Below are 21,946 nucleotides of genomic sequence, written 5' to 3'. Positions count from 1 at the left end.
GTTTAATATGCAAATAAAAAGCAGGTTTATTCATTTTTTATTATTCAGTTTTAACATTCAATTTAACTATATCATATGCTTTCATTAAAATTTAGATAACTACATAATTTTATTTTGAATACCTTGTCAATGTACACTGGATAATCTCTTGAAACCATATTCTGGCATTTTTCTCGATTACCAATTATCTTTCTGAATTCAAAAAGTCTATTATGAAAAAAAGAAAAAAGAAATGAGTTCAGTTTTTCATCCATGATAAAAAAAATAATCGCATTACAAAATAATTGAAACTGGGTCAAGATGTTAAATTACTAAGACTTTTTTTACCTATTCCAAAAAATCCAGTTTATGGTTCTATAAGTATTCTTAATTTTTAAGTACTAAATGCTTTTTAATAAACGTAATTTACAATTTTGTACTAAGATTTAGGAGAGATAAGTAAGAAACTTTTTGATTTGAAGGATAATCACAACTATCAACACTATTTTAATAATATACTACTTGAAATGTGACATTGGTCAAGTTACTTGACCTTTGTTTCAGTGTCTTCAAGTGTAAAATAGGGATAATAAACAGCACCTCTCTCCTAGGATCAAATGAGATAACCTATATAAAGTGCTTTTACAAACCTCAAAGTGGTATGTGCCTGCTATAAAAGCATTCATTAAGTGTGGGTGCTCATCCCCACAAATCACAACCCGTATGTCATTTAGTAGATGATCCTAGGGAGTTATTCTGGCCAAAAATATCATCTCTGCAGCCAAGCTGAAGGTAAAAGGACTAAGTGATCTAAATTAAATATTTACTTGGACTATAACTTCATGCAAAAAGACACCTGCAATTCTAGTTTGAATATGCAGGGCAAAATGCTCACCGTTTCAGATCTTCAGGCCTTCCCCATCCTCTGATGAAAAGCTTTGTGAGGAGGAGCCGTCGGTAAAAAACATCTAACTTGCTCACACCCATTAGGACATCTAAAAAGCAAACACATACATCACTGTGAATTGAGCTTACCAATGTCACTCTTGAACATGGGAGCTTTCTAGCAAGCATAAATTTCAAGCTTTAATTTCTCCCTCAGGAACAAGGCTGGACAAAATACTGTGATAGGAAAAGGAGAAAAGAAGTTGAAATGAAAGACAAAGGATGACAATGGAGGCAAAATTAATAGATGTCATCTGATTTTAAAATATTCTCTTGTTGCTTTCATCTTCCAAAGTTTATACTCTTTACCACTGAACTTTCAACTCCCAGACAGTTTTTGGTAGGTGTTGGGGGGTAATTCACCTTTTAAGTTTATTCCATTCAGTTAAGGAGAATTTAAACATACAAAAAAATAATTTAAACTTGCGTTTCTTCTTTTTTGTTTTGTTTTTGTTTTTTTAGAAGGTTTATTACAACATTGTCATATTGGGCAGACTCTTAAGGAGTCTGAACATGGGTAAGCAATGGCTAGATTTTAAGAATCTAAGCAGTGGCTAGATTATAAGAATCAGAGCCTAAACTTGCATTTCTTACAAGGTGTTCTAATGAGTGCTCTTTGTGGAGTATTCTAGAGTTAGGAAGATCTGACTTTAATTACAGCCTCAGACACTTATTTGCTGTGTGACCCTGGGCAAGTTAGCTAACCTCCCTCATCTCATCTATAAAAACGAGTCCTCCCAGGGCTGTTGTGGGAACGAAATGAGATGAACAGCACTTTGCAAATCTTTAAGTGCTACAGAAATGCTAGAGTTGTTTTTTTTTTCCCTTTCAATTTAACAAGCATTTAAGCAACCAACATGAGAAAGGCGTAAGAAGACTGGAAAAGTAAGAAGAGGCTAGGTCAGGGGTGGGGAACCTGCAGCCTTGAGGCCACATGCGGCCCTCTAGGTCCTCAAGTGTGACCCTTTGACCTGAATCCAAACTTCACAAAATAAATCCTTTTATTAAGGGGTTCCCCAACCCTGGGCTAGGTAATGAATGCCTTCGAATACCAAATAGAGTACTTTCTACCTAACCCTGGAGGCCACAAGGAGCCACTGAGTTGGGGGGCGGGGTGACATGATGGGACTTTCAATTTAGAAAAATCACTTTAGTGGCTGAATAGAAGATGAACTGGAGCAGGGAGAGACTTGAGGCAGGCAGATCCACTAGCACTCCCGGCATGAGGTGATGGGGGCCTGCACCAGGGTGGGGGTTGTGTCAGAGGAGACAGGGGAGTATATTCTTGAGATGCTATAGAGGCAGAAATGACAAGCCTTCAAAACAGCTTGGATATGGGGGCAGGGGGTGAGAGATGGATGACTCCTAAGTTGTGAGCCTGAGGGACTGGGAGGCTGGTATTGCCATCTTAAGAGGGAAGGTGGTGGGGGAGACGGTGAGCTCCGTTTTGGATGTTTTGAGTTTAAGATGTTTGCTGCATATGGAGTTTGAGATGTATGAAAGGCAGTTAGAGATGGGAGATAGGAGGTCAGACTAGAGATCTGAGAATCACCAGCATGGAGATGGTAATTAAATGCATGGAACTGATGAGATTACCAAATGAAGTGTCAGAGAGAGAGAAGGGAAGAAAGTCCGGGACAGAACCCTGGGGGATACAATAGTTAGAGGGCTGATCTGGAGGAAGACCCAGCAAAGGAGACAGATAGGGAGGAGGAAAACTAGGAGTGAGGTCTCTCTTGACTCCACAATGGTGTGTGTGTAAGTGATGAAGATGGAAAGAAAGGACAGCCCACGCTCACCTCCCCTGGGCAGAGACAAAGCTCGGAGAGAGTGCTGTTCGATGCTATCTGCTCTCACCACTCGGCTCCCTAGGAGGACGAGACAGCCGCCTGTCACAGTGGATAACTGAGAAACAAAGTCCACTCCACAAATTCCTAGAATACTGAGAACTTCAAAAGTGGAAGGAACCAGAAGGATCACATTTAGTCTCATTTTATAGACCCTTAGAGAAGCTAAGAGGCTTGTCCAAGATCACACTGCTCACCACTGGTAGAACCAGAACTGGAAATCAGACTTCCTAACATCCAGGCCAATCTTTCCACTGTAATATAACACCTCAGGGGGGCAGCTAGGTGGCGCAGCGGATAGAGCGCAAGCCCTGAAGTCAGGAGGACCTGAGTTCAAATCCGGCCTCAGACCAAACACTTGACACTTACTAGCTGTGTGACCCTGGGCAAGTCACTTAACCCCAACTGCTTAAAAATTAAAAAAATAAAAATAAAAAAAATAACACCCCAGTTCCTTTCTACAACCCCCGCCCATGATTCCCAGATGTACATACCCAGCCTTTGTTTCTCTGCTGAGCTCCAGTCGCACACCACCAAGTGTCCTCTGTACACCTCAAAGGGGATGTCTTGTAGCTATTTCAAACTCAACATGTCTAGAGAGCAGAACTTCCTTCCTTCCTCCAAATCCTCCCCCCTCCCTAACTTTCCTATTATCATGGAACATACTATGACATTATCTTCCCATCACCCAGGCTCATAAGCTCAGTATCGTCTTTAACTACTCACTCTCACTCACTATACGCATTCAGTTCATTTCCAAACCTTGTCATTTCGACCTTTACAACATCTCAGTCAATAAGCATTTATTAAAAGCCTACTATGTGCCAGGCACTGTGCTAAGGGCTGTGGGGTCAAAAGAAGGCAAAAAACAGTCTCTGCCCTCATGGAGCTCACAATCTAATGGGAGAGACAAGCAAACAAATATGTACAAACTATATACAGGCTAAACAGGAATAATTAACAAAGGAAAGGCACTAGAATTAAGAGGGATAGGGAAAGGCTTCCAGCAGAAGATGGAATTTTATCTGGGACTCAAAGAAAGTTAGAGAACTTGGGAGGAGGAGATGAGGGGAGAGTGTAATCCAGGGGGATTACATGGTGGACAGCTGAGAAAATGCCTGGAGCTGGAAATGGAGGGTCTTGTTCACAGAACAGCAAGAAGGCCAATGTCATTGGGTCAGAGTACCCAAGGTTGTCGATGTGTGGTATATCCTCTCTTCTTCCTACTCACACACCTACCACCTTAATTCAGACTCTCATCATCCTTCCCCTGGACTACTGTGATGGCCTTCTCTAATTGGTCTCCTGCCTCATCTCTCTATTCTGCTACCAAAGTAATTTTCCTAAAGTTTTCCCTACAATTTCCCAAATCTGACACCCCATCCTCCTGTCAACTCCTTCCATTTTGCCCTTCGTCCTTCCCTCTCTTCCACCCAACCTCCCTCCCCCACATTCAGTAAACTCAAGTGGCTACTACTTCCAGGGTCAAACCTAAAGCTCTCCAGCATTTAAAGCTTTTCACAACCTGGTCCCTTTCTACCTCTCCAGGCTCCTTACACTCTGTACATACCTTGTGTGTACCTAGTTATTTGTATGTGTTGCTTCCCTTATTGGAATATGAGCTCCTTGAGGGCAGGGACTTTTTAGAACATTCCCAACTGCTTGGTACAGACCTCTTATGCTTAATAAATATTAGCTGAGTCACTGACTAAGAAAACAAAGAGTGTGACCTGGTAAAATTTAAAATCTAGTTGGAGGAGGCAAGTCTCATAAATAATGTTACTTTGTAATTTTTAGTGCCAAACATATTCCTTCTTATTAAAAAGTTATTACTCAAATGAAAATAGACACCTGAATAAACCTAATTCAGTAGGTCTTTCTCTAAGAGAAAAAAGGACCCCCCCAAAAAAACCCAAACCAAAAAATAGCTACTTGCCATAATTTTAACACAGTACAACTTAGAATTCAGGAACTGATAATTAACATTGTGCTGCTGAACTGAACTGTAAGATCACTTCTATGATTCCTTCACTCTATCATTCTAGGATTCAGTTATCATACTTAGATACACATTAAGCACATTTGCTCTTCTAGATTAGAGGGTACTACTCATTGGTTTTCACATGGGGTAAAGCAATAGGTATTTCTTAAAAATTTATTTTTCATATAACCACTTAAACTTTTTTAAGTTATAAACTACCCATATTGGCCTCTATCATCATAAATTCAATTTCCCTTGAGCTGGCAGATGTTAGGAACCAGCCAAGATCGAACAAAATAAAATGCAGTGTGCTACCTGTTCTTCCCAGTCTAGCATCCGGAAAGTCACACCAGTAGCTTGACCTGCAGATGCACAAGGCCAATACCTGCTCCTTTGTGAATCCGGAGGAAGCAAAAAAAGATGGTGAAGGGATGGGAGAAAGGAAGAAGGCAGAGGAATCTCAAGATCCAGAGAACAGGATGAGAGGCCTGACTAAATTGGATCCTTCTTTGCTGCAAACAAAGAGTGCCCTGATACTGTGCCTTCAGAAGTTTTAGGACCACAGATCCCAGACGCAGGAATGTTAGCTGACTTAAGGGGAAAGAGGAACCTTGAAAGGTCATCTCTGGTCTACTCCCAGATTGCAAAATGCTGAGCATTCTTTTTTAAAATATGTCTGAGAATACAATTCTTCCACTTTAAAAGAAAAAAAATTTCTCGTTTTTACATCAATTTCATTTCCGAATATGTCCCTTACTTACCCTCTCCCTCATAATAAAAGAACATTCTAAAAACCTGCTAGACAAACCACCTAACCCATCAGCCAAATCCAACATAACATGCAACGTCCCACAAGCAGTCTCCTGCACTTCACAAAGAAGAAGGATGCAACCTCAACTCTTCTTTGGGGCCAAGCTTGGTCATCACAATTTCACAGCATTTGAGGTTAATTATTTTTGGTCGTTTTTCTGGTTCCTGCCATTTACACTGTTTTAGCAGTGTATATTGTTTTACTGGTTTGGTTCACTTCATTCTGCGTCATTTCACATACACATCAATTCTCATCCACTTTTCTGTTTTCTTTCTATTCACTACTGTACAGTGCAGTATTACTACTATGTTACAGGACCACTAGACCGACATACCACAACCTGTTCAGCCATTTCCCAGCTAATGAGCACCAGAATGTGTTTCCAGTTCTTTGATGCTTGAAAAAGTGTTACTAGATTGTGATGTATTTGAGACCTTTCTACCTTTGACCTCACCGGGGTATATGCCTGCCCTGAGTCAAATGGTATGGACATATCAGTCACTCTCTTGGTGTAATTCCAAATTCCTTCTTAGAAGGGCAGTTGACAGCTCCACCAAAAGCGATGCTACAGCAATTATTCCCATCTTTGTCAACTGAGAACAACAAATACTGGGGGCCTGGTCTGTGCCAAACACTGTACTATCTTACTGCCCCGTCTCTCAAACCAGTTCTTTACTGCATCCTCCTTTCTGAGCAGAATACAGCTCGAATCTTGAGTTATCTTCTACTAGAGCAAGAAGGTGGTTAAAGCGGATGTCAGAAAAGCACTGAAGAACGCAGACGCCCCTCTCTGCTGTTTCATGGCACCACCTGCCCTACTAGAAGGGGCTACCTTAGGGGACAGCACATTCCCTGACACCGAAGGCCACAACATCCAGGCTGTGATCACCTGTCCTGTTGTTACAGAGGACTGTTAGAGACTTAGGATTACACAAGATGATCAGTGAGGTTCCTTTCAAATCTTGGGAGACTGTGGTTCTAGAGCAGGGGCAGGGAACCTGTGGCCCTGTTCTAGAGGACAAAAAGAAGAGCATCAGACCAGACACTTGACACTTACTAGCTGTGTGACCCTAAGCAAGTCACTTAATCTCACTTGCCTTGCCCGGAAAAAAAAGAAAAAAAGAGCAACACACAGTCCTTCTCCTCATAGAATCTACCAGGGTGTGATCGCTACACAGTTAGAATGTGCCATGACCAACAACAGTCTTCATCTTTATAGAGACAATGTGATCTGGGGCATGTTGTTTGCGAGAACAAACCCCAAAATCTGAAATAGTGTTAGAAAGAAATTCATTAGGTTATTTAGTAGAGAGTGAGCTGGAGAGGAGGTTTACATCCAGGCTTCGGAAGGTTTACCAGTTTAGGTTTCAGACAAGCGTACCTGCCCATGAACCACAGAGTTAAGCAATTTTGCTGACAGGGAAACCTGAAAGCAAGGTAGACTGAGATGGAGACTGAACAAAATTTGGGTGAAGTCAAACCACAAGGGAACCCAAAACATAAGCTTGGGTGGACCCAAAATACCCTGCAGTCATCTCCAGCATTCCTAGAAAGTTACTGGGGTCAGGTGACATTCTGGGTGCTGACAGCCTTTCATCACATAGGGTTGCATTTAAACAGTATAATTTTTCTGAGCAATATAATAAATCATTTCTCCTACAGGCACCGTTTCTCTTTGCCCCCATCAGACCTCATGTTGAATGTTACTGTGTTCTGTTCTGGGCACCACAGTTTTCAGGACGGCACTGATAAATTGGAGACTGTCTAGAGCAGGGAAAACAGGAAGGTGGAGAGCAGTAAGTCCACGTCATCTGAGAACTGAAAGTACTAGTCACGTTTAGCGTGGAGAACAGAAGACTCAGACACTCGAGGTGAGCTACATCCAGGTACCTGAAGAGCTGTCGGACTGAAGGAAGGATTAGAGTGGTTCTGTTTGGCCGTGGAGGGCAGAGCCAGGAGCCAGGGGGACGTTGTAAAGAGGAAGATTTGGGCTTGAATGAAGAATACTTTCCAACAATTAGAGCTGTCCAAAAGCATGATGGGGGCCTTAAAATGCAGCAGGTTCCTTCTCCTCAGAGATCTTTGATCAAAAAGCAAAAGGTTACTTTCTGTGGGGTCTGCTGCTTATAGCAGGGACTCCTCTCACGTGTGGAGTCCCTTCCAACCATAAAATTCTGCACATCTCCCTATTTCATCAGAGCAAATATATTTTCATCCTATAAACCAGTGGCTCTGGGAATTGTGGACCTTATTTAATACTGTTTTCTCCAAGGTAATGATACCTTTTTTAAAAAAAAATTTTACTTTTCCCCCCAATTACAAGTTAAAACAATTTTTAAAACTTTTAAAAAAAAATTTGAGTTCTAAACTTTCTCTTTCTCTTCTCTCTCCCTGAGACAGGAAGCAATCTGATACAGTTTATACATATGCAATCATGTAAAACACTTCTACATTAGTCATTTTGTACAAGAAGACTTGAAAAGAAAGAAAGAAAAGAGAAAAATAGCGTGCTTCAGGCGATCTTCGGACAGCATCAGTTCTTTTGATCATGTCTTAAATGCTAACTCCGAAGGCCTTTTCTCTGTTCTCTTTCTTCTCAACTTCCCTGCAGGTTCTGACACTTGCATCAGCCCCTGTTCCCAAATACTTGCACTTTCCTTAACATCCACATGACTTTTTTGTCTTGTGATTCTTCTTCTACTAGTCAGGCCACTCTTTCTCAGTCATCAATCACGCCCTGTCCCCTAAGTGTGGGTGTCCTAGACAGTTTCTGTCCTCTTACTTCTTATAACCAGTAACACTCCATTACTATAATTTGTTTAACCAGTCCCCAATTGACGTGTTACTTTCCAGTTCTTCCCTACAACAAAAAGTTCTGCTATACATATTTTTGTACATATGGGTCTTTTCCTTGTCTTTGATCTCTTTGGGGTATATAATATATACCTAGTATTAGTATCACTGAAAAACATCAAGAATCTGGAAAAAACAAGAGGAGAATGCAAGACTCTCTTCCTTGAACTACAACTAGGGGAAGAAATCCTCATTAAACAAGGGAGAGAAGTAATTATAATGTATGTACATAGATATATAACGTACATATGTACATATATATTGTACATATGTAATTTAAGTTACATAAAACTTAAATGTGCTTATAAAAACAACATCAATGAAGTGATAGAGAAGTGGTTAATTGGGGGAAATGTTTACAGCAATTTCTCTGATAAAGACCTAATATATATGCATATGTAAATACACACACAGAGCATGTAATTGATAGAAATATAAGCAAGAACCGATTTCCAAAAATGAACAGGAGGTTTTCCCAAAAGATCCAAGCTACAAACAACCATATGAAAGAAGCTCCAAATCACTAAGAAAAAATACAACTTAAAACTTAGGTTTTACCTCACATTCATCAGATTGGCAAAGCTTAAAATGCTAAGTTTTACATGGACGATGGGAACACAGGCACACTAATAAATTGCTGGGACGGCTATGAACTGGTCCTACCATTCTGGAAAACAACTCAGAATTATTTTTTTTTTTTAAGGTCAACAAATTGTATATGCCCTATGATCACCTGGTTACCTGATACAATTACTAGGCATATACTCCAAGGAGACAGGGAGGGAAAAAATCTCATATACAATAATATTTATAGCAGCACTTCTTGTAGTAGCCAAAAACTGGAAGAAAACTGACTACTTATGGATTGCAGAATGGTCGAATAAATTGTGGTGTATGAATGCAATGGAATGTTGCTGTATAGTAAGAAATTAACCTAAAGAATTGAGAGAACTTTGGAAGTCTGCAACAGGTGTCAATGCCATGATCACGATAAAGGAAAACAACCTAGAAACACTTCAGAGTTCTTAAGTTTGGCAGCGATGACCAAGCAAGACTTCAAAGGACATTACGTGTGAAGTTATCTCTCCCATTCTTCACTGAAGCATGCATTTTCTTCCATCCTCTCATATCCTCTACAAGGCTATGATCATCAAAAGATTCCTTGAGTTCTGTCAGGATCCAAAACAACAGGGCTCAGGAATTGAATTAAGGAAATCTGCCAATATAAGCTACAAAGCAAAGTGCTCAGCTTAAAGTCAATAGCAGAGAAAAAGATTAGCTCCATTAAAATAAAAAAAAGTACTTCACTGCCAAGGAATGAGCTCTTTCCTAGGGCTGCATTTCATTAAGCTGAGCTGTGTTACTCAAATGAAGCAACTGTCTGGCCAGAGCATAAAGAGAGATGTTGTGTAACTGCTCTCTAGACATTTAAGCAACACGACCTTTGATTTCGTTGCTTTTATACTTTTATTTATCCTCAAAAGTAATTAAAGTTACTTTAAATTTGCAAGGCATAGAGGAGCCATGTTTTTGTGGTTTTTTTTTTTAAACCTCATTTTTAATCCTGGAAGTTCATTTTTATTCACTTCTCACTTTTCCTTACTTGGCATAGTGCAGAGTTTGGGGTTGGAGTGCAAAGCCCTTAATTCTAAATCGAACCTAGGAGCAGGGTTCGTAGAAGGCCACTAAACTTTGCCGCCACCTCAACTTCCTCGCGTGTAAATTACGGGCGGTAATAATCCACCCACCCACTTGGCAGGGTGACTGTAAGAAGAGCACTACGTGAATCTTCGAGTGTTACTGAAATGTGAGTTGTTTTCTCACAGGGGGTGCAAAAGGAGCAGAGATCCCCTCCCCCCAACAAATCAGAACTTCAAAACCAAGGGGGGTAGGGTAGCAACAAGCTCCTTTGGACACCATCAGCTGCTCACTTGGACGCCCCCGCGATAAGCTCATCACCCGAAATCTCCCTCCCTCCCCGCCTGGGAGCCGGATTCACTCTGCTATTCAAGCCCTCAGCCGCCTCTCCCTGCGATTGGGGGGCCGGAGGGTGGAGCAATGACCTCCTCCCTTCTCGGAGGGCTCTCCTTTTCCGTCAGCCGCTTGGCCGGCTCTCTCCCCCGCACAGTCAGCTCTTTTCAGTAGTCTCTCCCCTCGAAGGCTCTGTCTTGCCTTTGCATCCCCGGGGTCATCGCGGCGCCCTGGGGTGCCGTGTTCGTCGTCTTCTGTCCAGGGCCTTTTACGAATAAGGGGATCGAGACGCTGCCCCATGCTCTAGCATGTTAATATTAAGCATAATAATATTCAGCACGTAGTGGGCACTTAATAAATGGTTCCCGACTACGAAATGAGGAGCTTGGGCTCTCGGCACAGTCAGGGGCCGCGCGTGTGGCCTCCAACACAAGACTTCACACAGTGCTCTTGCACGTCGGCGGACATCACACAAAGCGAGAACACGGGCACGGTCCTTAGAAAGAAGTTTTCTAACGAAACGGCGGCGGCGATCTGAGCCCCGCGAGGAGGGGGAGGGGGAGGGGTGGGGGAGGGGGAGGATGATGAGGATGAGGATGGTGCGCCCGGCCCTTCTCTGACCCCCCTGACCACAAACGAGGCAGGACCCTTCCCAGAGCTCGGGCACAACCCCGCACACATCCCCGCGCACCAGGCCGGGCTCAGGACCCCGAGCTGCCACCAGCGAGCGCCGATGCGGCCCTGTCGGGGCCAGGCGCGGTGCCCTCAGCCGACGGGGGGCCAACGTGCAAACAGACAGACGCAAGGCGGGCTGCACGGAGGAGGCCCGGGGGTTTGACCCGCACACCAAGCGGCCGAGGCTCCCTGCTGCCCGCGGCAGAGGACGCGGCCCCCCCGCAGAGGAGGGGGGTACACGGGGGCGGGGAGTGACCCCAGCCCGGGGTCCGAGGACCCGCGCTGGAAGGACCCTCGCACGGCCCTCCCCCCGTCTTACACAGGAGGAAACTGAGGCCCGGGGACAAGCGACTCACCCAAGGTCACCCGAGCGGCGGCAAGCGGGGCGGGGCGCACGAAGCCCCTTCTTCTTTCCCGCGGGACCTCAGTTTCCAGCCCGGTCCCAGCACGGAGCGCGCCGGCCCGCACGTACCCCTGGCTCTCCCGCCCCGGGAGCGCGCGCTCGCCCTGCCCCTCCCCCCCGCCCCGGGCGCGCGCCCGCGCTCCGCCCTTCCCCCACCCCGCCTAGCGCCACTCACCGAGGGCCCGAACTGGGGGACGCCCCAAAAAGCCCTCGGGCCGCCCAGGCGCCCCAGTGTGGGACTCCTCCCCTCAGGCCCACCTGCCGCGCCCGCCCACCGCGGAGGGGGGGGGGAGGAAACGGCGGTCGCGGCCGGGGGAGGGGCGAGCGTCCGTTTGGACCCTGCGCGTCCTCCGTCTCGTGTCAGGTGGCGCCGCCATCTGGCGGGCTGCCAGGGGACGGTCTCGGGGTGGGGGGAGGGGAGGCCTGGGCTCTCCAGCCTGGCCCGCCCTCCTGCGCACGCGCCCTACGTCCCAGGCCCGGCAAGCTTCGCCGGCTGCCCGCCTCGCCCTCCTGCGCACGCGCAAATAAAACGCCAAGAGCGCCGGCACGGCCAGGGTTGGAGAAGGAGCGCCAAGTGTCGCGAGAGTCGGCCCCGGACGCCGCGCTTGCGCCGCCCCCGCCCCGGGCTCGGAGTAGGGTTCGAGCGCCGAGGCTGCGGCGGCGGTGGCGGTGGGGTCGCCATGGCCGCCCGCGGGACCGCCGAGGAGCAGCAGCCTCTGCTGGGCGAGCAAGGCCCGGGGAGCAGGTGAGCTGGGGGCCCGAGGCCCGAGGGCCCGGCGCAGTCGGGGGCCTTGTCTCCCGCGCTCCGCCCCTCTTACACGCGGGGAAACGGAGGCAGGGGACGCGGGGCCGGGCGTGCGTGCGGCGCTCCGCAGCCCCGGGCCCCCACCGCCGCGAGGGCAGGGCGCTGCCCCCTGCCGGCCTCAGCTTCCTCATCCGCGAAGTGGGGGCGCCCTCCCGGAGAGCGTTTTCCAAACCCTCGAGCGCGACGTGTAGAGACGTGTGCGGCTGTATCTGTCACGTGTACGACAGTAACGCAGGAGCGTGCAGTGCTCGCCGTGACAACGTAGCGTGTCGGGTGTGTGCGCGTGTGTAAATCAGACGCGGGCTGTCGCCTCGGGCCCCGCAGGCCTGCTGGTCGCGGCGCCGGCCGGGTGACCCGATTGCGTGGTGCACGTTGCCGGCCCGGTTCTGCCTCCCCTCCCCCTCCCCTCCGCCCGGGGATCGCGGGTTCCCCACGACGTTCCCCCTCCCATCGCCGTGCGGTGATTGGTTCAGCCGTGACCCTCCCCGTCCCGAAGTACTCCGGGTTCTCTCCTCTTTTGTTTGCTGAGGAGGAAGCCGGTGCAGACAAATTCAGGAACCCCCACTCCAGGCAGCTGTGAGACCCCAAGTCGCCGGGTGGAAAAAGGGGCCACGTCGCAAGATTAAAACTCGGCAGTTCATCTCCCACATTTGGGTTTATTAGATCCGAGCAACTTTGACGCAGTAGAGACGGTAGTTGTTCCTAGCGTGGCCTGGCCCATCAGGAGGCACCTCGTTACTGAAATCCTGGGGATCAGAATCCCAAGTAGCGCGTAGAAATGACAAAACGCTCCCTTTTCTGCTCTCTGCTGAAACTCTGGCATTGATGATTTAGTGAAAATGAGTGGTGTGAGTTTCCTAGATAGGAAGGCTTCCCTTTGAAGCAACGTATTTAAATTTTTTAATACCACTTTGCATTAAAACATTTCTAAGACTATGTGTTCTGCTGCCTTCTTAGGTAGAAAAGTACTGACAGTTTCACCTTTTCCCTATTTAATGACCCATTCTCATGCTTGGATTTGGCACTCTGCTCTACATAATGCAGTTATGCCGTGGGGGCCTATTAAGACATTTGCTCTTCAACAAAACAGCCTCGGATTCCTGTAACATTTGAGTTGAATCTGTTTTTTGTAATTTTTCGGTTTCCATCCTTTTCAGCTCTCACTGCTGTCCCTGTGTTTGACTTTTTACACCTGCCTGATTTTCTTAAACTGTGCTAAAGATAGGAAGATCGATCCTCGCTTCAGATGTTTATCAGTGTCATTGGAGTTTTCTGTCTCTGCGGATTACCACGTAGGCACGAATATGCAGTTGGATGTAATTCGTTGGGCAGTGGCCGTCTCGGACACCCGCAGGGAGTGGGCTGTGAACGAGGCTGAGTTGCACAGGGATAAAAAGCAGAATGGGTTCCTTTGGAGGATTTGAACAGCACTTCCAGTGTTCCCAGGCTGTCCTCCAAACGAAAGCTCATGTTCTCAACCCCGTGTTTTCCCACTTTTGCTGTAGAGCCGTGACTGAGTTCTTCACGGATTGTCTTGTTTTAACCAGGCAGCGGGAGCCAGGTGATGGGCACAGAGAGTACTTATATGCAAGAAGCGGCCCAGAGGAAATCACCAGGGAGACTTGTGGTCAGGAAAAGAAATGGGCCCCTCATTGAATGAGAAAGGAAGGTGGGGGGAGAGCCCAGGTGTGTCAGTGATGCCCACCTAAGGTTAAGAGACCTGCAGGGCTCTCTTCTCCCCCAGTGTAGCCCTTCCCAATAGGAGCTTTCCTTCTAATGGAGAAATGAAACACACTTAGCGAATCGGGGGCAGAGAAAAGGGTTCAGGGAAGTAAGGATGGAGACTGGTGGTGGGCATCAGTAAGCCTGTCTACAAGAAGTGGGACAGAAGAAGTTAGAAGAGCTGCCATGAGTGAGCAGAGCCATAGGACAGGCATTTGTCTCCCATTCCAGGAGCATACAGTACCCAGAGAGAAAGCAGGAGCTGGCAGGGAAGGAGATAGTGTAGCTGGGCAGAGGGGAGGATGCTGGCTGAGCTCTGGTTTTGAAGCTCGGAGCTGCGTAGATAGACTGGGTTAGGTGAATTTTCCCTCTCTCCACCAGTTAGGAAGGTCTGCGCCAGTCAAAAATTCCCAAATCCACTGGATTAACTCCCCCATTTAGGGTGGGGTGGAGGGGAGAGGAGCTTTGTCAGGCCGCAGTGTGATCCCAGTGGGGAGCAGAGGGGAAGCAACAACCCATAGGGCTGTCTACTGCTTTGTTAAAAGACTGGAGAGAGGCCTTCCTCACTTCGGAGAGGCAGCTTTCTTCTGTTCCCTTTCTGCTCCCCATCCCCCAGAGGATTCCCGGACAGAAATTGCAGAGGATGAGACCTCCCGGTCGGATCGTGATCTCCTATGTTGGAAGATTGTGGGGATCATAGACTAAATTTGGAAGGGACCTCAGCTAGCATTTAGACCTGGGGTTCTTAACTTTTTTGTGTGTCATGGAGCCCTTTTGGAAGTCTGGTGAAACCTGTAGACCCTTTTTTGGAATAGTATTTTTAAATTCATAAAATATAGAGAAGGGGAACAAATATTTATTAATCCCCTACTGTGTGCCGGGCACTGTCCTAAGCACATTGCAAATATTTCACTTGATCTTCACAGCAACGCCTATGTGCTCTTGTTATCCTCATTTTACAGATGAGGAGATCTAGGCAGACAGAGGTGAAGTGACTTGCCCAGGGTCACACAGCTAATTAGTATCTGAGGTCAGATTTGAATTCAGGCTTTCTGGATTCCTGCCCTAGCTCTTATGGCCTAACTGCCTCTATAAATAAAATTCATAGGATTACAAAGGAAACTAATTATATATAAATACAGGTATCAAAATGTTTTTAAAAACAAGTTTATGGGGGCAGCTAGGTGGCGCAGTAGATAGAGCACCGGCCCTGAAGTCAGGAGGACCTGAGTTCAAATCTGGCCTCAGACCAGACACTTGACACTTACTAGCTGTGTGACCCTGGGCAAGTCACTTAACCCCAACTGCCTAAAAAAAAAGAAAAAACAAAAAAAAACAAGTTTATGGACCTAAATACCCCTGATCCAGATCCACCCTCTCATTTTATAGATAAGTATCCTGAGGCCTTGACAGGTTTAAGGGACTTACCCAAGGTCCTGCAGGTAATAAGTGGTATAGTTAACACTCATCTTCCAGTCAAACATTTAATAAGCACCTACTGAATGCTAGGTGCTAGCTGCGTGGAGTGTAAAGTAAAATCAAAGAGCCCCAGGCTCAAGGTGCTTATACACACACAAAATATTTACTGAGTAAACTCACAGTGATCTGGGGGAAGAAGCACTTGGCACCCAAGGAGTCAGAAAAGGCCTTGTCTTCCAAGGTAGCACTGAAGCTGAGCTCTGAAAGCAGTGATGGAGATGAGAAAGAGCATTCCGGGCTCAGGGGGAGCCTGCGGTTTGCAGAAAAACAGGGGTGTGGCATGTGTGATGAGCATGAAGAAGACCAGTTTGACTTCTGGGATGAAAGGCAACCTCCTGCTTGGCTTTTCAAGCCTTTTACCCCATGTCCAAGCTTCCCTTTGGGTTTGATGCCAATGGCACGGTCAGACCTGTGCTTTAGGAAGTTCACTGGCTGTGGGGAGGGTGGAATAGAGGGGAGAGAGCAGAGCCTGGACCCAGCAGAGCTTAGGAGGCTGCTGCAGTGGCCCACCTGAGAGGGCATGAGGCCCTCAGTTGTGGTGGCACAGATAGAAGAGGTAGGATCCAGGAGGCTTGGCTGCTGCTGTATGGTATTTGTTTGTCTCTTTTTCACCTGTTTACTTGAAGCTGCTTGATATTAGACCAGAGGTCACCTGTAGAGACCTATTTCTTATAATATCCTCTTGTTACAGATAAATAAACAGAGGCCTAAAGAGTAACCTTGAATGAGGTGACCCAGGTGGGGAGAGGAGAGCCCAGATTCAACCCCAGGTCGTCTGACTCCAGATGTAAGGCTCCGTCATAGAGGCGAAACAGAGGTCCCCTGGTCTGTCACATACCTGAGCAGAAACTCTGCAGTGTGCCTCCCCTGAAAGTTATCTAGTGTTTATGTACTTATTTTTATACAAATTGTTTCCATTAATAGAATCTAAATTATTGTTTCATTTATTTCTTTGTATCTCTTGGGGTTAGTTTAGGGTCAGACACATAGTAGGCATTTAATAAATGGGCTAACTTTTGTAGTGTTCGCACATTGCTTCAGACAACATCCTTGGGCTCCAAACAGAAATTCTCCTTTAGGGGCAGCTAGGTAGTGCTGTGGGTAGAGCTCCGGCCTCGGAGTCAGGAGGACCTGAGTTCAAATATGGCTTCAGACACTTGATACTAGCTATGTGACCCTGGGCAAGTCACCTAACCCTGTTGCCTAGCCAAAAAAAAAAAAAAAAAAAAATTCTCCTCCTTCCACTCTCCTCCCATTTTCTCCTCTCAGGTTTTCTGACTTGTTTAACTACTGCACCTGCCACAGTTCTGAGACCCCCTCCCCAGCTTAGGTGCTCTCCTCTGGATGACAACTTCCATTGTGGTGTAGTAAAAGTTAGGAGACTTGGCTTTGTATCCCAGCTCAGATTTGCTCCTAAGTCAGACTTTTCTAGAGGACACCTTGCCTGGGTGATCTGGAGAAGTAGCCTCCGAGGCCCTTGAGTGGTAGAAGGGTGGCTGACCCCAAGCAAGGTGGAAGGAGCTTCCTCACCAGGAGCCCCTTGTGTCCTTAGGCTTGTTATGAGAAAAGGGCTTTGTAAACTTGATCCCAAAAATGTGGCACCTTGAACTGCAGTGTCATGTTCCAGGTGTGGTCTAACCAGGGCCCACATTTAGTGAGACTCCAGTTTCCCTCGTCTTACATAATGAGCCTTGGAAGTTGTCAGCCTTGAAGCCTCAAAGACCGCCCTTCAGAGCCTGCTGCTGACTCGTTCTGGCTGTGTGACCTGCCTCTCCGGGCCCCCAGGCAGCTCCGTAGGACGGTACATTGGTGGGTGACTGTTTGAGATTGCTGATCTGCGTGGATCTCTCTCAGCAGAACTCATTTTTACATCAGCAATTGCCTACATTGATGAAATCCCAGGTCCCCAGAAAAACTAGATTTAGCTTTGTTGCCTGCAGCCCCACACTCCTGCTTCCCATCAAGCTTACGGTTCCCTCAGATGTTCTCCCTAGATGTTATTCACATGAATGTTGCCCTGTATTTGTGCCTTGGGATTTTTTTTCACACAGTTACATCACGTTTTTCATATTGAATTTTATCTTACTGGATTTCACTGATACTTCTATCTTGTCAAGATCCTCTAGAGATGTCTCTGAGCCGGGCCCCAGTTCCAACTATGAATTTCTTATCTCTCCCAGTTTCGTGTTTGATAAGCATGCCATCTGTAGAGGCTCCCAGGTCATCATTAAAAGTATGTAATGGCTCTGGGCCCAGCAGAGGAGAGATACTCACTTGGGAGCAGTGCTACCAAATAGACGTGTGTGAAGGATGCACACACAAGCTACTCCCAGTACTTCTCTGGGATCCTAAGTCTGGGGCTGTGATTTCATGGTTCCTGATACGGAAATTCCTCCCATCAGTTCTGTTCAACTGTCATGTTCCAGGGAAGAATTGAGTCTGTAGCAAGGCACATTGGAGTAAGAGCAGACATTCTGCACCTTCTCCCTGCTGTCCTCTGAAATTGCCCTGGGGAACATGATCAGCCTTCCCTGGAAGCCTCTTAAGCTGCCTCTGGTATACAGCCCCATTGACTCACAACCGACCCAGAGGTTTCAGAGCCCAAGCTATTAATTTTCTGCCACCTGCTGGTGGTTCCTATACGTTTTAATCACTTTTATAATGTTTTACCCTTTCTGTTTGACGAAGAACCTTGGTACGTTAATAGTCACAAAACGCTTTCACCTTGAGGAAAGTAGAATTTCTTTAGTTTATATGAAGACACCAATAGCGTGTTACTGTTAGATATATTTGGCAACCTGATGAGCGTCAGCATTTTTTGTAAGTTACTTTGATAAAATATTAGTGCTTTTCCAATGTTTCCCGTTAGCGAGACAAATAGATGTCCTGTTGTTGTTAACCTGAATTTCAAAAAGTAAGGTTTGTTCCTAGAAGGACCTGTAGGATGCATCTAAATTAACGATTTCCTCCTCTGCCTGTGGAGTTAGAATGCTTTTCCTGGGCTGGTAGACGTCGGGCCTGGAATGGGCTGTCAGGAACATCTAATCCACCCGCCTCGCCTCTGTTGACAGACATTTCCTCATTGTTTCTCTTGTGTTTGAATCCCCTCCTCCCCACCTTACATACTGGTCTATATTTGTTCGTTACTTTACATAAATGTTACGTTCTCATTTTTCTACAAATCTAGCCAGCGGGATGTTGTAGAAACCGAAGAGCATTATAGGAGTCGGTGGCGTTCCATTCGCATCCTGTATCTCACTATGTTTCTCAGTAGTGTAGGTGAGTATTGGGGGATGGGAAGGAAGGAAACAAATCAAGGCCTGTGACCTTTGTGACCTTTTTCTGCTATGGCTTAGGTGGTGAATGAATTTTTGTCTCTGACCAAAATATCAATTAGGAGTAATGCCAGTATATAACCATAATATTAAATGTGCGTGAAAATGGAAGGACAGTATTAGGACTGACCACTTTTAAAGGATTGGGGGTGGGGGGGGTCCCACTGTAACCTCTTTCAGTGGTCTTGTGTAATTCTGATGCCTTCACTAAGGACTGCCTTAGACAATCAATTGACAAAGTATTTGCTAATCAAATGAGATAACATCTAGAAAATGCTGTGCAAACCTTACTGTGCTGTGTAAGTACTGGCCTTTTTTTTGTGCTAAGCTCTGAGCTACAAGGACTACAAGGAGATGGTCTCTGGCTTCCCTGATGAGGGAGATAGCTTATACACTCCCAAGTATAGCAGTAATAGACAGAATGAGCACAAGGCCCTTTGGGCAGAAAAGACTTGGGGAGGGGAGGGTGGGATACACGAAGAGTCAGGAAAGGCGGCTTCCTGCAGAAGGTGGTACTTGAGTCATGGAGAAAACCAGGCTCCTCAGAGGCAGCGGTGAGGTGAGATGGGGCAGCTTCGCAGGCCTGGGGAGCCAGCGGTGTCAGCTCAGCGCTGCCTGTCCATTTTTCTGTTCGGGAACAAAGAATCCCTTCTTCTGTCTTGTTAGTCTGTTCTGTGTTCCAAACAGCAATGTGTGAATATCAGATTTCAGGTAAAGCTAAAAGTAAAAAGAATGCCCAATAATCCAACAAACTTATTTTTACATTAATTTTTATGTTTGTTTTTATACTGCCTTGGGTCTTTTCTATTTAGTTTGTAACTCAAACCCTTTCTAGAGATATTTGACCCAGAGTCGTTGGGTTTTTCCGGTTAACTGCTTCCCTTCCTATCCTAGATGAATTAATTTTCTTTGTCTAGAAGCTTTTCAATTTCATATAATCAAAATGATCTCTTTTGTAACTACTTCTATCCCCTATTTGATTAAGAGTTCATCCCCAACCCATAGCTGTGAAAAACTTACATGATCTACTTCTCTTCTAATTTTTTTAATGGTGTGATCTTTAATAATTAAGGCACCTAGCCTTTTTGAATTTGTTGTAGAATATGATTTAAGATGTTGGTTTAAGCCTAATTTCTGTTATACTGCATTCCACAAAAATCAGCAGCGTTTCCAGCACTATGTTCCACATAAGTTTTTAAGATCTACAAGCCAGGGGAGGTGTTTTCCTCCATTGTTTAGCAGCAGGAGCCAGTGGGGACAGCTTTTTCCTCTTTTGTTTCTTTAAGACATCCTGCTTGCCATGGGCATAGCTTTTGTGAGCCCCCGTGGTCCCCTCGCTGCCCTGAGAACAGAAGTTCAGTGGAGAAGGTTCATGATGATACTTCGAGTCTGTAGTGCTGTGTACTGTATTTGAAGGAAAGTGTTGAAACTGGAACTATAAAATGACTGGCTTTTTGTTCACCTTTCACAGGCTTTTCGATTGTAATTATGTCAGTATGGCCATACCTCCAAAAGGTTTGTAAGTCTTCACTCGCTTCCTGCTGTTACACGGATTGTTAGAATGAGCATATCAGTGACCAGAGAGATGGCATTTTGTGTCCCGAGTGCCTTCCTCGTTCAGTGCCGTGCACTGAGTTGGCACTTAATAAATGTGTTGAATTAATCAGTGTTTGTGAAATTGTATAATCACTTATGTAAGGGAATTTCAGTGATCTCACTTTTTAAATTGTTCTCGTGCATAACATTCCTAAGATTCAGGAAGTTCGTACTAATGATGTGACCTGTGTCCTTAAGTTTCTGTAATTCCTCTGGTTTTGTATATTACCTCTTTGTATAGTCTACTGTGTTTTTGAAGATCACTGTTGGCTTAAACCCTCAGTCTCTTTCTCAGGTTAAATTTTCCAGACTTTTCTAGGGAGGGACCATTTCCTAATCTTGTTATCATTTCCATTGTTTTCTTCTCTGACCTTATCAAACTATGCCCAGGCCCAGACTGTATGTGTACGATCTGTAGTAAGGCTTGTAGAGTGAGAAGTTTCTGTATGCCTTACGTATCTCTATAAAGCCTACTTTTTAATCATATGCATTTCTGATAACTGCTTCACTGCCTGAAATTGTAACAAGTACTTTAATTCATCCAGAATTCCCTGGTCTCATTCGTTATGTGTCTCTTTTCTTTAACTGCTTACGTTGCTTGACATTACTATGTGTACCTTAAAAGACCAGGCTTCCTGACCGTTGTGTTTTGGGTGGCCAGCACTACGTTGAAAAGTCCATCCGATTTTACTCTTGTGGCTTTTAGAGCTCCCAGAAGTCAAAGGGCTCGGCATCCTATTGCCGCACAGTGACTTTTCATTTTTTAATATTATTTCATGATCAGAAAATAATAATTATAATAATCAACGTTTATGTAGTGCTTTAAGGTTTATAAGGCAGTTTGTGATCATCATCCCCTTTGCTTTCCACCCACCCTGTGAGGTAAATGTGATGGGGCTGTTATCCTCATTTTACAGATGGGAAGCTCAGCCAGAAAGGGATTGAGGGATTTTCTTAGGGTCACACATCTAGTAGGTGACCGAGTTGAGATTTGGACCCAGATCTTCCTAAGTCCAGCTCTGTCTTTCTGCTCTGACAAGGTTTAGGTTTTAGATTTGAGATTAAGGAAAAAAATAGCTTCTTAATGGGTTGTTTTCTATTTGCAGATTGATCCGACTGCAGATGCAAGTTTTTTGGGTTGGATTATTGCTTCTTACAGTATTGGCCAAATGGCAGCTTCACCTATATTTGGCATATGGTCTAATTTCAGGCCGAGGAAAGAACCTCTTGTGATCTCAATCTTCATTTCCTCGGCTGCCAACTGCCTCTATGCTTACGTCCACGTACCTCCCTCCCACAATAAATACTACATGTTGGCTGCTCGTGCTCTTGTGGGATTTGGAGCAGGTAATATATTTGTTCGTATGTCTGTCTTTCTATTTGTCCAGTCTAGACTTAACTTTGACATTTAAGCCCCTCCGTAATTTGTCCCTGTCTGACCCATCAGACTTTAACTCCAGGGAGTCTTCAACACAGAGCTGCTTGTCCAGCCAGGGCAGTCACCTCCCTGCTCTCTTTTTTTAAAGTTTGTAATTTTATTTTAT

General features: G+C 45.6%; 2 protein-coding genes across 10 annotated transcripts in view; one reads left to right on the top strand and one right to left on the bottom strand.

Annotated features, from left to right (window-relative positions):
- Nucleotides 1-11,730, bottom strand: part of ABHD18 (abhydrolase domain containing 18) — a 48,778-nt gene extending 37,048 nt beyond the window's left edge. The window contains exons 1-3 of one of the 7 annotated variants that reach the window (XM_027854513.1): nucleotides 11,641-11,730; nucleotides 875-974; nucleotides 123-207 (exon numbers count right to left, since the gene is read on the bottom strand). In XM_027854513.1, the coding sequence (XP_027710314.1) occupies nucleotides 123-207; nucleotides 875-966 (177 nt within the window). In that variant the 5' untranslated portion in view covers nucleotides 967-974; nucleotides 11,641-11,730. Of the gene's footprint in view, nucleotides 1-122; nucleotides 208-874; nucleotides 975-2,723; nucleotides 3,102-11,418; nucleotides 11,528-11,640 lie in introns of those variants that run through there. The other 6 variants (XM_027854514.1, XM_027854512.1, XM_027854517.1 and 3 more) reach the window with 6 other exon arrangements.
- Nucleotides 11,731-12,145: 415 nt separating this feature from the next.
- Nucleotides 12,146-21,946, top strand: part of MFSD8 (major facilitator superfamily domain containing 8) — a 29,327-nt gene continuing 19,526 nt past the window's right edge. For 2 of the 3 annotated variants that reach the window (XM_027854558.1, XM_027854556.1), the window contains exons 1-4: nucleotides 12,146-12,210; nucleotides 18,659-18,750; nucleotides 20,278-20,321; nucleotides 21,509-21,749. In XM_027854558.1, coding sequence (XP_027710359.1) covers nucleotides 12,146-12,210; nucleotides 18,659-18,750; nucleotides 20,278-20,321; nucleotides 21,509-21,749 — 442 coding nt within the window. Of the gene's footprint in view, nucleotides 12,211-15,986; nucleotides 16,259-18,658; nucleotides 18,751-20,277; nucleotides 20,322-21,508; nucleotides 21,750-21,946 lie in introns of those variants that run through there. The other variant, XM_027854557.1, reaches the window with a different exon arrangement.

Source organism: Vombatus ursinus, unplaced genomic scaffold (assembly GCF_900497805.2).
Source record: "Vombatus ursinus unplaced genomic scaffold, bare-nosed wombat genome assembly UNPS02010461.1, whole genome shotgun sequence".
NCBI classification, from domain to species: Eukaryota; Metazoa; Chordata; class Mammalia; order Diprotodontia; family Vombatidae; genus Vombatus; species Vombatus ursinus.
The sequence above is the reverse complement of the archived record's forward strand: the minus strand, read 5'-3'. Positions and strand labels throughout refer to the sequence as shown.